The 16,122-nt window shown below is 39.8% G+C and overlaps 1 protein-coding gene across 9 annotated transcripts in view; it reads right to left on the bottom strand.

The window, feature by feature from the left end:
* LOC124802855 (ATPase family protein 2 homolog) overlaps positions 1-16,122 on the bottom strand; it is a 72,982-nt gene that overhangs the window by 11,450 nt on the left and 45,410 nt on the right. For all 9 annotated transcript variants that reach the window (XM_047263883.1, XM_047263880.1, XM_047263878.1 and 6 more), the window contains 2 exons: positions 12,773-12,982; positions 6,236-6,496 (listed from right to left, as the gene is read on the bottom strand). In XM_047263883.1, coding sequence (XP_047119839.1) covers positions 6,236-6,496; positions 12,773-12,982 — 471 coding nt within the window. The remainder of the gene's footprint in view (positions 1-6,235; positions 6,497-12,772; positions 12,983-16,122) is intronic.

The raw sequence follows: 16,122 nt of genomic DNA, 5'->3' as shown, positions 1-16,122 counted from the left end.
CAAATGATTGAAGCGATTTCATAAATTCACTGTAGCTCCATTCATTGACATATGGTCACGACACACTACAGATACGTAGAAAAACTCATAAAGTTTTGTTCGGCTGAAGCCGCACTTCAGGTTTCTGCCGCCAGAGCGCTCGAGAGCACAGTGAGACAAAATGGCAACAGGAGCCGAGAAAGCGTATGTCGTGCTTGAAATGCACTCACATCAGTCAGTCATAACAGTGCAACGACACTTCAGGACGAAGTTCAACAAAAATCCACCAACTGCTAACTCCATTCGGCGATGGTATGCGCAGTTTAAAGCTTCTGGATGCCTCTGTAAGAGGAAATCAACGGGTCGGCCTGCAGTGAGCGAAGAAACGGTTGAACGCGTGCGGGCAAGTTTCACGCGTAGCCCGCGGAAGTCGACGAATAAAGGAAGCAGGGAGCTAAACGTACCACAGCCGGCGGTTTGGAAAATCTTACGGAAAAGGCTAAAGCAGAAGCCTTACCGTTTACAATTGCTACAAGCCCTGACACCCGATGACAAAGTCAAACGCTTTGAATTTTCGACGCGGTTGCAACAGCTCATGGAAGAGGATGCGTTCAGTGCGAAACTTGTTTTCAGTGATGAAGCAACATTTTTTCTTAATGGTGAAGTGAACAGACACAATGTGCGAATCTGGGCGGTAGAGAATCCTCACGCATTCGTGCAGCAAATTCGCAATTCACCAAAAGTTAACGTGTTTTGTGCAATCTCACAGTTTAAAGTTTACGGCCCCTTTTTCTTCTGCAAAAAAAAACGTTACAGGACACGTGTATGTGGACATGCTGAAAAATTGGCTCATGCCACAACTGGAGACCGACAGCGCCGACTTCATCTTTCAACAGGATGGTGCTCCACCGCACTTCCATCATGATGTTCGGCATTTCTTTAACAGGAGATTGGAAAACCGATGGATCGGTCGTGGTGGAGATCATGATCAGCAATTCATGTCATGGCCTCCACGCTCTCCCGACTTAACCCCATGCGATTTATTTCTGTGGGGTTATGTGAGAGATTCAGTGTTTAAACCTCCTCTACCAAGAAACGTGCCAGAACTGCGAGCTCGCATCAACGATGCTTTCGAACTCATTGATGGGGACATGCTGCGCCGAGTGTGGGAGGAACTTGATTATCGGCTTGATGTCTGCCGAATCACTATAGGGGCACGTACCGAACATTTGTGAATGTCTAAAAAAACTTTTTGAGTTTTTGTATGTGTGTGCAAAGCATTGTGAAAATATCTCAAATAATAACATTATTGTAGAGCTGTGAAATCGCTTCAATCATTTGTAATAACCCTGTACATAATGGCAAGAGGTGAAAGAAATAAATGATGAAACAAACCCCAAGGACAACTGGGGATTAAAGCCTGGGCCTCTAGGTTTGTAGCATGACATCCACCAGGTCACACTGAGGGTGGGGAAAGTGGTGTTGGCAGTGGGGGACACTATATAGATTTTATGTGAACAGTTGGCTCAAACAGATAATATCCCCCCATGTCCTGAACATGAAGTTTCAAGAACAGATAATAACATTGTTTTCTTACAATGGGTAGGCATAATATTAAAACATTTAACATTATAGTGGAATGCCTTGAATGGAATGCAAATAATGTAATGAGTAAAGCTAACAACTGACTGTTACGCATACAAGCAGGTAGTGTAGCACTATACACCAAACAGGTCACAGGCCCAAAATAATGATGTATGGGATTATTTTTTGGGATGCACCTCATCAAGCTGAGCAAAATCAAGTAATATCAAGTAATGCAAGTGTTAGTATAATCTGGCTTCTGTAACAAATTCACAGCAGTAATCAATCATTGTAATTAAGTGGTGTAAAATGTTATTTTTCTTGATGTGTGGCTACATACAGCCTACGAGATGCATAATATGCATTTCATTGAACTGAACGGTTTTTTTTTACAAGTTATGTATTACCTTTTACATGAAAATATGTTTAAGATTTTTTCTACCCACAGCCTTGAGGACCATTTCACTTTGATCTATGAAAGGTACATTAGCATATGTGCCTTTCTTTGTAATTATTTATTGTTTATTCTTGTTTTTCTGACATGTTTTACATCCTGGAGGTTCTCCTCATTATGGATCTACTGGAACGGAAAGTACACCTAATCTAATCTATGTTGTTACATACCATCATTGTTATCACCACCACCGCCACGGTTGTCATAAACTTTACTCCAATTACGTGAATCCATGTTGCATCTGAATATTTTCTATCATCATCTACCCACTTCCCATTATCTCATCACCTCAGTCTCTTATTGGCTCTTGGACGCTAGAAAAGTACTTCATAATAGCAATAATTATTCCACACCAACGTGCTGCCTGATCCATTTGTTTGTTTTCCTGTCTCTCAACATTATTTCCAATAAGTATCTCTCTGTTGCTTGATGAGCTACTTCAGTTTTCAAAAGGTTCTCTCATTACAAGTGCATTTCTCACTGCCATCACTTAAAATTAACAACACACTTTAATTGTAAGCCTTCCTTTTTACAGTGTTCATTGTAGTTTAATTTATCCTTATTGTGAATGATTTTCAAACCTACTTTTAAATTTGCACTAGGCAGTTTTTCTACTCATTGTTGTAGTATATCTGCACCAGAGGCAAACTTCTGAGAAATTCCTTGTGCGCAGTAGTTTTTAGGGATATTAATCCTTTTTAAGCTTTATTACAATTCCAAATTTCACTACTCTGGTGAAGTATAATGCATGCTGCAGCATTGATATGCAAATTCTTCAAGATACTAGCATTAAGTTAAATCAATGCTTTGTTCCTTGGGTCCTGTCAGTAGAGATTTCATTTATGAATCTCAAACAAAGGGACAATTCATATTCATTCCTACATTCTACTATTTAATTCACAATATTCAAATGGTGATTTTCAGTTCTACAGCCAGTTTGCTGCTTTGCTTGATGACAATCTAATGTTTTTTTCTATGTGGTTGGCAATAATTTTAGTGAATATGTTGCACATACCAGAAAGCTGACTAATAAGTCTACAGAATTTTATGTCATTTCAGTTTCTTTTGCTATGAAGGACAATAAGTACAATATTGTTCCAGTTTTTGGGCAATCCTCTTTCCCCCCCCCCCCCCCCCCCCCCACAGGAATTCTGCAAACAATTTTGTAATTTTGTTCTGTACAACTTTTCCTACAACTTAAATAACTGAAGCACCAGGTGCCTTCGCTTCCTTCCTTTGGCTTTGTACCTCTACATCTCTTCCAGTACTAAACTGAGAATGTCATTATTTTCAAGATAAATTATGTGTTTCTTTTTCATCTTTTGCACAATATTTAAAGATATCTAAGAATGTTTGTACAGTTTTCTCTCTGTGTTAGTTACTGGCCATCATCCATTTTAAATGATAAAATATTGTGTCTAAAAACCAAAATTTCCTTTTTTGTATTCTTCGTAGTTTTATTTTTTCTACTATTTCTCTTATCACAGTTTTATTGCATCTTCTCTCACATTGTGTCAAACACACTTATGATTAGTTCTGTTTAAATCAACAAATTTTATCACGTCACATTTATCATTTGCCTGAAACTCGGACCTCAGTTTGTTTAGCTGCCTTGTTCTACTTCAGACTTTTTGTCTTTTGTACCTGCAACATCCTTTGCTGTTTGCAAAACTTCCTTTGTTAAATAACTGTAATACTATTTACAATAGATTACTACTTAGCACAGAGGAGGTGTTTAACTGCAAATAGACACTTTTAACAGACTTTTTTACTTATTACAGTGCGTCTCTGGACAGACAAACAAACAAACAAACAAACAAACAAACACACACACACACACACACACACACACACACACACACATACACACACACACACACACACACACATTCACACACATTCACACACATGGCCACTCTCATCTTCAGGTGTTGTAGCTCCACTGGGGAAAATGGTGATCTCAGCTGGCAGCTAGAGTGGGTAGTGGGGTACAGAAGAGGTGTGGGGTGGGAAGAGGGAGGGACAGAAGTGCAGGCATTTGGGAAGATACTCTAGCGCTGTCTGTGGGAGTACGCAGACATGGTGACGACAGGATGGTGGGTTATTAGGTACAGCATCGAGTGAGCATAGCATGGTGGGGCAGGGGAATGGAGAGCAGAGAAACACAGAGGATTTTGCAAGTGAGCTGGAGTGAGAGCAGGGAAGGGAATGAGGCTAACAAAGGTTGAGGCCAGGGGAGTTACAGGAAGCATCCAGATAACCTGGGCTGTGAAGCAGTCAACTAAGTAATACATATTAAGTTCTGTGGCATGCTTGGAAAATGGGGGATCCAGCTTTCTCTTGGCCATCCTTCTGCAACAGTAATTCATGCAGACAGACAGCCTGTTACTGATCATGCACACCTAGTATGCCATATAGAGACAGGTTGCTTTTACAGGTGACACTGACTTTGACAAAGTGAGAAATGCATGTGACAGGACTTGAGTAGGGGGTATTGTATTGTACATTACTGGGGGCCCAGAAATGACAGAGAGGATCTATCCCCACCGCAGCCACAGAGGTCCACAACCCCACGACGATTACAGCAGTCCACTTCACACCTCCGCCGCCCCATACCGAACCACTCTTTCAGGGTTATTGTGCAGTTCGGCCCCCAGTTGATCCCCCCCATCCACAGAGAATGTCTCACGCCAGACGAGTGCAACCCCTGTGTTTGCATGGTAGAGTAATAGTGGTGTACGTGTACGTGGAGAACTAGTTTGCGCAGCAATTGCCAACATAATGTAGCTGAGGCGGAATTAGGGGAAACAGCCCGCATTCGCTGAGGCAGATGGAAAACCGCCTAAAAACCATCCACAGACTGGCCAGCTCACCAGACCTCGACACAAGTCCGCCAGGCAGATTCGTGCTGGGGACCAAGCGCTCCTTCCCACCCGGAAAGCCGTGCCGTCTAACGCACAGCTAACTGGGTGGACTAGAGTAGGGGGTAGTGGAAGAATGTACAGCACATGTCTTGCATCTAGGCCTTTTAAGGGGATAGGAGCCATGGGGCAAGGGGTAGGGAGCATGGGTGAGTGGCAATATATCCTAATTTATACTGTTATTCCATCTTGGATTTTACACTGTTTGTTAAGTTTATACTCCTTTTGTCTGTATCTATTAACCTTCACTTTCCAAGATGCTGAACTTCTTACTTAATTTAATCTTCTAAAGCAACCTACTTTTAAATACACTCTTTCTTCTGAAGAAGAGTGTGAAGGAAAAACATAACTGTTCTCAGCACATTCTACTAACATATATAGCTCAATCATTTCTGATATCATATCCAAAGTTTCTCAGTGAGGAACTTGTTCTGTACACAGTCTTTGTCCTACTCTGACATTAAAATCCTCTGATATCATTTCATAATGGGATTTGCTGTCATTTAACAGTTTCTGCGTTACTTTGCAGAGATCTTCTAGCTCCTCATCAGAATCTGAGCATGCTGATCCATGTACTTGAATGATCTCTATGGTTTATTTGTTATTCTGCATGAAATTCCTTCAGTATCATTACTAATGTTTTTAACTGTCTTGTTTACAATAAAGCTTGTCTATACAAAAGTTAAAAAACAAAGCATATTGGAATTTAATGTCTCATTGATATTGAAGCCCTTTTCAACTGCAGAAGAAAGTGGGATGAATCCAGCTATTCTCTTATTGATAAAAAGGAAGTCATCACAGGTGGAGCCAAGCTTGGGTGGTACAAGAATTGGAAAAGAAGTCAACTGTGTCCTTTTCAAAAGAACCATCCCAGTATTCACAGAACCATTTAATCGTTCACTTTAATCTTGTAAAATATAAATCTAGATGGATGTGATTTCAACACCGATCTTTCCGAATGTGAGTCCAATGCCATAATCTGTTTGACAGAATCATGTTTAATCTAAAGTGATGCATGTAAATCTCACAAAACCAGTCTTAAGATTATCAGACGTGAATTTAGGCACCTCCCAAATGTGTGTCCATTGTCATGAAATGACTAGGTCAGTCATGCATACTACACCACAGATCACGCACTGTGCACAGTACACGGACTTCTCAAGTACCTTCCTCCTCAGTAAGAGAGAAATGCCAACACAAAGAACAACTTTTTTATGGTTGCTGTCGATTCATATTGCTAAAATTTGATATATATAACTTCAAGTGCTAAAATTTTTGACTCAGTGATATTACTCACCTTGTCAATCCTGTCAGGGCGATTTGTAGCACCAACAACTGTCACATTGCCCAGAGGAGTTACACCATCCATCTCAGTTAACAGTTGTGCGAGAACACGTTCCTGTACATTGTTGCTGCCGCCACCATCTCCTCTCACACCACCCAAGGCATCCAACTCATCAAAAAACACAATCGCAGGCGCTACTAGTCGTGCTCTGCGGAAGACTTCACGAACTGCTCGTTCAGATTCTCCTACCCACTTGCTAAACAGCTCTGGTCCCTAAGGTAAGTTATAAATACAAAAGTATAATTAATCCTTTAGCAAGCCTCACACCATGTTCAATAATTGTATGCAGATATGAAGTTAAATTAATTCCTCATCACAAATCATTACAAAACCCTTTAATACAATAAACAGATTCAGAAGAATGGTGACAAAATTTCAAAAGTGAAACAAAATTATACACAAGCTGTACCTCTGGTGGACTATTTAGCAACATCATTGTACACTACAGAAATTAGAAGGCAACATTCTTAGATGGTATTGACAAAAAGTTAGTTAATTATAGGGGGAAAACTAGTACATTACAGCATTCTGAACTCTGTAAATATGTGCTGGCAGCAAATGTATTAAAAACTGGAGGAAAGGCCAAGGTAATGTAAAAACACAACGAAGGTACAGACATTAACTGTAATAAATACAGAGGTTTAAGTCTGCTTGATGCTTCTTAATATTTATACATCCAGAACTTTTAATGATGGACTAAAAAGAATATAATCATTAAGTAACAGATGGGTGTAAGACAAGGATTTTCCACCATGGAATCTCCATTTGATATCAACTTGTTGAATAGCAAAGGGAAGTTAATCAAGAAATGCATTAGGTTTCGTGGACCAAGAAAGAGTTTCACTTTGTTAGTAGAGAAATGTAAGGGATCTAATGAAATGCAAAGGAGATCACTTAGGAATTTTACTGGCTGCCAAACATATTTATGAAAACATGACAACTGTGATAGATACTGATGAGAAATTTGAAGAAGCAATATGCAAACCCTCAAGGGCGGCATTCAGCAGCTCCAGTCTACAATATGTGCATACTGGATTGTTGTAGTGTAGTGATTCATTTGTCATGGTCATCAGAGACCAGATGTCACCCACAAGATCTGTCTGTGAGGCCTGTTTTGACTCTGTAGAAAGTAAAAGTGCTGAGTTTAGAGGTAAACAGCATTTGCAACATTCATTCTATGATACAACCATGCCTCAACAATGAGTACATACTCCTATTGAACAACCTCAGCCACTTATAGAGGGTCGCACTGGCGGCCTGCAGGAATCTGGATGGAGGTATCGACGACTGCAACATGTGTTGAGAACAATGTATTGTATTGTGTGTTGCTGTTTTCATCAGTGGTCTTCGGGACATCCCACAACCGTAGACCAGGTTCCAGATGTCCAAGTAGTACAGACACATTTCAAGATTGATGTGTTGTGCAACCAACAGTGGCCAATGAATATAATCCAGGGAAATGTTGCACCTGCTGTGTAACCATGGACAATTCGGAGCTGTCTGCTTGCAGCAGGATTAAGATCATGGTTGCTACTGGCCAGGTTACCACTAACACCACAGTATTTGTAACCATGGCTACTCTGATATTGTCACAGATTTAACTAGAGAGTGGAATGGTGTTCAGTTGTCTTCAGTGATGGGAGTAGATTTTATCTGTATGTGTGTATGGGGTAGACCCGGGGAGAGGCCAATTCCAGAGTGCATTCGCCCATGACACAGAGACACCATCTTACACTTCATGGTGTGAGAGGGGAGAAGGATACATCAGTTACAACTCGCAGTCACATTTGGTGTTTCTGCAGAGTAAAGTAACCAGTGCCCACTACATTGCACATATTGTTATCCTTGTGATACTGCCATCTCTTCAACAAGAATTTAATGTGCTTTTTCAGTAGGATAATGCATGTCCACGTACAGCTGCTGTGACACAACTTGCTCTTCGTAGTGAATAACAGCCTGAGCCAGCAAGATCACCAGGTCTTTCACCAACTGAACTTACACTGAACACCAAAGAATCTGGTGTAGGCATGCGTGTTCAAATACAGATATATGCAAACAGGCAGAATACGGTGGTGCGGTTGGCGATGCCTATGTAAGACAGCAAGTGTCTGGCACAGTTGTTAGATTGGTTACTGTTGCTACAATGGCAGGTTATCAAGATTTAAGTGAGTCTGAGCATGGTGTTATAGTCAGAGCACAAGCGATGGGACACAACGTCTCCAAGGTAGCGACGATGTGGGGATTTTCCCGTATCACCATTTCACGAGTGTACCATGAATATTAGGAATCCGATAAAGCATCAAATCTCTGACATTGCTGTGGCCAGAAAAAGATCCTGCAAGAACAGAACCAACAACAACTGAAGAGAATTCAACGTGACAGAAGTGCAACCCTTCCACAAATTGCTGCAGATTTCAACGCTTGGCCATCAACAAGTGTCAGCATATGAACCATTCAACGAAACATCATTGATATGGGCTTCTGGAGTTGAAGGGCCACTCGTGTACCTCAAGGGCTGCACGCCATATAGCTTTATGTCTCAACTGAGCCAGTCAACAGAGACTTCGAACTGCTGGTGACTGGAAACATGTTGCCTGGTCGGACAAGTCTCACTTCAAATTGTATCAAGCAGATGGACGTGTACAGGTATGGAGACAACCTCATGAATCCAAGGACCTTGCATGGCAGCAGGGGACTGTTTGAGCTTGTGGAAACTCTGTAATGGTGTGGGGCATGTGTAGTTGGAGTGATATGAGACCCCCGATACATCTAGATACATTTCTAACACGTGACGCATATGTAAGCATCTTGTCTGATCATCTGCATCCATTCATGTCCATTGCGCATTCTGACGGACTTGGGCAATTCCAGCAGGACAATGCGACACCCCACATGTTCAGAATTGCAAGTGGCTCCAGGAACACTTTTCTGAGTCTAAACACTTCCGCTGGCCACCAAACCCCCAGACAAGAACGTTATTGAGCCTATTTGGGATGTCTTGCAACATGCTGTTCAGAAGAGATCTCCATCCCCTCGTACTCTTAGAGATTTATGGACCAGATCTGCAGCATTCATGGTGTCAATTCCCTCCAGCTCTACTTCAGGCATTAGTCGAGTCCATGCCACGTTGTGTTGGGGCACTTCTGTGTGCTCATGGGGGCCCTACACGATATTAGGCAGGTGTACCAGTTTCTTTGGTCTTCAGTGTACACGGCAAATAATGAAGCGGGTACTTACTCATTCTTCACAGCCTGCAAGAACCATTGCCAAATAACAACAAAAGGTGCAAGATGCTCAACACAACCTACTGCAACTGCCATTTGGCACCCTTGTGATTGTTTGCATGCAAGAACGCATGCCTGCACTGCCACACTGTGTACTGATGTGACTTTACTCCGACGTGTTTCATTTGGCCTGAAGTTTTTATCAAATATTATGAACTTCTTGTCATCATTTGTCAATAAAATAAGCTTGTCCTTGATGATTTTGCATCTTTTGCAAGGAGTGTAGTTTATCTTCTAAATTTTTTAATATTTATATAGCTGTTGCCATCTGAGATGGGATTCTATCATTAACACAGGGGCTGAGCTGCATGACTCAGCACTGATGAATTCTGTGTGTTACACTGATGACCTCATTCTGTGTTTTGAGAAGAGGACAAGGTGCATAGCATGACTTAACAAAATATGTATCAAATATAACAGTTGGTTACTCAGTTGTTTAATCACCTATAGATCATTTAGAAAATATCAGATATGTCATCTCATTTGACAAAGGAAACAATTTTTAAAAAATTAACTAAGTCATACATACAGTAATATTATCTCTTGTAGCTCAAAATTAACATGTTGTGTTGTGAATTTTGCTATATTGAATAATCACTGCCTTTGTAGCATGAATTATTTAAGAGGTTTGCCTTAACTGACATTTTCAAAGATTTTAGTTTTCTCCTTAATTGCAAAAACAAAGAATATGGTGATCAACAAAGGAAGAAGACTGGAAAATATAAAGATACTTTAAGTTGTTATTAGGTATGTAAGAGCATTTCAGTATCTTGGAAGTACAATCATAAGGATCTGAGATACCTCCAGCCAGTGAAAATTTGCATTGCTATACTGAAGGAGACATTTAATAGAAAGAGAAGATTATTATGTGGCAAACTATATAAAAGTTTGAGAAAAAGTCTGGCTCTTGTTCCATGTAATGAATGCTGCTGTTTATTAGATAACTGCTGAAAGTTCTTACAAGAGGAAAACAATATATATTTTAAGCAAAATGCTGTCTAAACTGAAACTATCTTTAATAGTAAAATCTTAGCCAAGGTGAACCATTTTGGTTGAGATTTCTCTTATGACACCAAAAACAACACAAATTGAAAATAAACAAGTTTGACATGGTATGGGGAATAATTAATGGACAACTAAATTCAAAACATATACAAAATTTTATAAGTGGGTTGCTCTCCCAGCATCACTATAACACAGTATTTTGTGGGTTTTGAATAATAAACAAAAAAGATCAAGTGGAGAAATGAATTTTTACAACTTATCAAAAGAAACAAGATGCACAGGACCATGGCAAGACAAGGAAAATATGAGGACTAAATGGGCAATAGAGGGCCTGTACAGAAAGAAGAAAGAGAGAAAAACCTGCAGTAACAATGCTATTAACAAGGATAAATATCAAATTAGCATGCACCACCCTACGTTGCTGGTTAATATTATTGCTCGCTGACACAATTATCAACAAGGATACATGTATTACACACATACTGTAACTAGCAGGAAGCAATGGCAACCTGCTTCTGTTAAAATTTTAAAGAAAATCTGATTCATGCACAAAAGAGCTATGAAGCAGGCTGCTTTAAAGAATAGCTTTTCTGACTGTTCTTCCCTTTTTGTGACACGATGCCATGGGAGTGATATATGGCCTTTTATTGTCTATGAATACATAAATGATATGGTGCACAGTGCCAGAGGCTCCATAAGACTGTTTGGAAATGATGCTGTTGTGCATAGGGATGTTTTAGTTTAAAAAAGAAACTGTATCCAAACGCAGTAATACCTGCAGAGAATCGACACTTGGTTCCGGAAAGTTGCAGTTGACCTTGGATATAAACAAATTTGAGGTATTACACATACACAAGCAGACAGAGCCATTATTGTTTCTGCTGATCAGTTGCCGGAAACAACAACCATGATAAAAATCTAGGAGAGATCTAAAGTGGAATAATTATGCATAATTAATAGCTCATTGGAAGAATGGTACACGCGTGCAATTCACCCATAAGAAAGGTAGCTTACAAATCCCTCATTTGACCAATTCTTGAGCATTACTCGGCAATTTGTGACCCTGAATAAGTGGAACAAATACAAGAATCACAAAGATCCAAAGAAAACAACCACATATCATTATTCATTCAGGAAGCATGAGAGCATCTCAGAGGCTCATCAAACTCCAGTATTAAATGCTGTAAGAAATGCACTGTGCATCATGGAGAAGTCTACTGGCAATGTACTGTGGATATATGTCCCTTGAAGAGTCAAGCAACATTTTCCTAACTTACTGACACCATGTACCACCATAGATTGGAAAATCTGAATTACATCCTCTGCCTGGGCTTCAAATATCTTTCAGTATCCACTGAAATTAAGAATACCCTACACAAAATCCTTTCCAAATAGGTATTCCACTGTTTGCCTTAAAAGTGAAATATCTGTCACATTGGTAACACCATATAAATGATCAAGATGCAGAACCTGTCTCATGCATCCTCCTATCACATCTTACCAGCCCTGTCAGTGACATATCTAATCCCAACAAAGCCAGGGTCCCTGAGAAAAATGCCATGTCATCAGCTCTGCTAAAACCATTACATAGTTTTTTAATGTGACAATGGTCACTATATATCCGCCACACCACAGCCTAGGGCAAGTTTGATACTCTAGTGACAGAGTACGTTGCTCAATAGAATATGGTTTACTTCAATGATAGTTTTATGAGCTGTGCCTCTAGATCTTCCAGTCACCTGCCCTCCCTCCATGCAAAAGCAGCTTCTCTGAAGCGTACAGGTGGGAACTACCATACTGTGGCGTCATGCAAACCTGCATATATCTCTACCAGTCATTGTGCTGCACAACTATCTCCATTCCCAATCCCACCTCATTTCTTGCCTCTCATGTCACAAGCTCCTTAGGTATCTCTGCCTCCATCATAGTCAAATTTATTTGTCTATGTGCTTTGTTCACATTGTTTTCTTAACAGGAGGAGAGAGAGATTAAAGGATGGAAGCTTTGTGATGTTCTGAGATGTATGTGTCTACACTACACCAATCAATTAGCTACAAGGTGAGTGATGGCCTTTCTCCATTCTTTTTTGTGGTTTATATGCTGTAATTTTCATTACATTAATATTTAAAACACTTTATTCTCAATTCTAGCTTTCTATGCTAACAATTTGTTTTGTAATTTCAGAATATAAGCAACTAACCTTTATTGAGATGAAATTTAACTTGCTCTCTGTTGCAAGTGCTTTAGCAATCATAGTCTTTGAACACCCAGGTGGTCCAAACATCAGCACACCACGTGGTGGTGAGATACCGAGACGTGAAAAGGCTTGAGGATGACGCAGTGGCCACTCCACTGCTTGGCGAAGCTTGAGTTTCAAATCATGTTGGCCACCAATGTCACTCCACTGCACCTGTTCTAATGGAAGACATGCTGTAGTATTAAAGGCAACCTCACAGCAATGATAATCTCTCAAACTTTATACAAAACAGAAAATATATCCATGTCGTAATAATCAATAGCTCGAAGAAAATAGGATACTATTCCACAAATTTTCTTCAGTTCACAATTATAGTTACACTATGTTATTTTAGACTGACAACAAATGTTTATGTACAGACTGCTAAAATATGAACATCTACAGCAGTAGAACATACAGAAAAATGCATAAGAAGAGCTCATAACTTTTAAACCAGTTCCCTCATTGGGAAAAGCACACAGACAGGAATCAGCGCACAATAAAGTAAAACAATAGGTGCTATACATAAGGAAAAGTCACTGCACATACATATCTGGAAATATACAGTTTAGGAAACAAGTTGGAGAAATAAATTCCATAACAGTCTTTCATTTTACTTTTCTTTTTTACATTGTTCCCAAAGGATCAATTATCAAAAGAGTTTTAGCACCTAAGGCACCCTCTACAGCAACCCCAATTAACACAATCAATCGATACTTTATCAATAAATCTTAGCCACCTATTACTACAAAAGGGACTATATTGGTTTTGTATTCTCTTGCAAGCACCAACACAAAAACATTTTTAGGAGCTTATCTATTGCCCAATGCTTCAACAGAGTCAACAGAAGACAAATAATCTCTTTTCGGTCAAATAAACCAGAAGCATGATGGAAATAAAGAAGCACATTTACCCAGAAATATCCCTTTCAGGAATTTATACTCAGTATTTACTTTCCATTTTTTCTTAGATAATTAAATACCACTACAGTATTAACTCTTGCTGTACAATTACGAGTGGAATGGAAAACAACTGGTGATCCATTGTTATTTCTAAACCCATAAGTTTTTACCTATCTGGTGTCTGCACTGAAGTTTTCATTAGTCCAGCACATCACCATGTTTGCTCTATTTTTCTCTGTTTCCTATATTCTGTTTCCTGTGATCAGGGATTGCCTGAAAAGTTTTGAAACCTACATATATTCAGCACTTGTATTTTCTATTTACTTTGTCACATCAACACCATTTATTTGTATTGCAATAGTGTATAACTGAACATTTCCATGACAGCACTAACATTAAATTCCTTTTATTGCAATCTGAAGCAGATGCAAAAACATTTGTTACATTTTGATAGCGTTCATAATAAAATGGAAAATTTTAAAAATCATTAATGTCTTATGTTTTCAATTCAGAGTGTGTGTGTGTGTGTGTGTGTGTGTGTGTGTGTGTGTGTGTGTTTGTGAGACTAACATACTATTCTGAAATTTCTGAAGTGTTTATTAATATACATCCATTTTTAGAATTTCATGACCCTCTAATAGCTTTAATGAATAACTGCTTTACTTGTTAAAAATGTGAGGGACAGTACGCATGTGAAATGTGTACTTCATACACTGAAAGTTAACAGTTTTTTATCAGTGTCTTGCAGTCATTACACCAGTGTTCTCTTCACTCATCCCTCCCTCTTGAACCATATACATCATCGGTTACATGTGAAAGAGGGCGGATGCAATGCGGTCTGGCTTCGCCATGGCTGCCAATGTGCAGAAGGCAAATACCAATGCTTTTGGGAGTGAAATGAAAGTCTAATTTTCTGGACCAATACAAACTCCAAGGCAATATTAAACCCGAAACTCAACTTGTTGAAAGGAATAAAATAAAACTCAGCAATATTCTACATATAAGCAGAGACTCTGGATTTATTCAGGATAACTGCAAGTGTATGACTGGCAAATCATTATGTACTAATGCATTACAGCACATTGTCATGGCTGTCAAATTTCATTAACATGAAATATTAGGGAGTGCATGTTACTGACATTAGGAAAGTCCTCTAATGATACATATTACAAAGAACAAGCAGAAAGTCGTTTAGGCAAACAATCAAAGTGCTGTCAACATGCAAATGGGAAAGTGATGTGCCCATACCTTCAGTAAGAAGGACACTGCACTTTGATAACATGTCTCTAGGTAACAGCATAAGAGCCAGCTGATGAAATATTAACAAGCTACCTCGGCTACACATATTTCAAAACCGCTCCAACTGGTTTAGAAGCTTCCAGAAATTAGGAAAGCAGCAAGGAAAAGTAGAAGCTACACAACAAGACACCCTGTGAACATGAAACTAATAGCCACTGGCACACTATAAATAAGGGATCATCACAAATCTGAGCAGCAGTATGGTACTCATCACAGCACAGGGGCAGTCGGGGTCAGAAGGTGCTCCTAGATACTTTGGAGTTCACAGGTAAAGCCTCGGTGTCACAAAGCTGAGCGCCATGCAGCAGTAAGCAATCTGCAAGAATGACTGTATTCCATTTCACAGAACAACATATGGTTGCATCCCTGCTAGTTGGGGATATTACTTGAGCAACAATGAACTGTGGATTGGCTTCTTTGTAACATCATAAGAAGCAGTTACTTGAAATTTTCAGTGTAGATCCAAACCAACCGATGCAAGAAAACTGTGCTGCTTGATGAAGCCAAAGAAGGCAACTGTCATATGACAGGATGGCGAATGTGTAGTTTACACAGTATGAGTCCACAGTGAAATATCATCATGTAAAATGGCGCAGGTGACAGCAGGAGTGTAATGGATCAGACTGTTTACCTAGTGCATAAGGAAATTTATCTGCTGAACTCTGACTAATATGTATGTGTATAAAGTCATTAATGGTCTAACAAAACCAACGGAAGTAAAAGGCACACGGGTTGCATTTTCATGTACAAGGTCCATTCAAATGAAACCTGCTCAGTGCACCTACCTTTACCTTACACGTAAGGCAGCGCCACGTAACTGCGGGTAAGGTGGCGCCATCTATTGGCAGAGAGACTGACACATGCACACCATTTGATGTTGCATAGTGCCAGTGTAGTTTCACACCCAAGAGAAGGTGGTCACACAAGTTATCGTCCACTACCGAACATGCAGGCCACAAGGGCCCACTGCTTGTCGAGTTCCTGGAACGGGGAATCACTGTTGATGCCCAGTGTTATAAAGCCACTTTACAGAACCTTAGACGAGCTAGCAAGTCAAAACGCCAAGGCATGTTGTCCAATGGCGTTACCCTCCTGCATGATATTGCCCACCTA

Source organism: Schistocerca piceifrons, chromosome 6, assembly GCF_021461385.2.
Source record: "Schistocerca piceifrons isolate TAMUIC-IGC-003096 chromosome 6, iqSchPice1.1, whole genome shotgun sequence".
In the NCBI taxonomy this organism is placed as follows: Eukaryota; Metazoa; Arthropoda; class Insecta; order Orthoptera; family Acrididae; genus Schistocerca; species Schistocerca piceifrons.
This window is presented reverse-complemented; position numbering and strand designations above follow the sequence as displayed.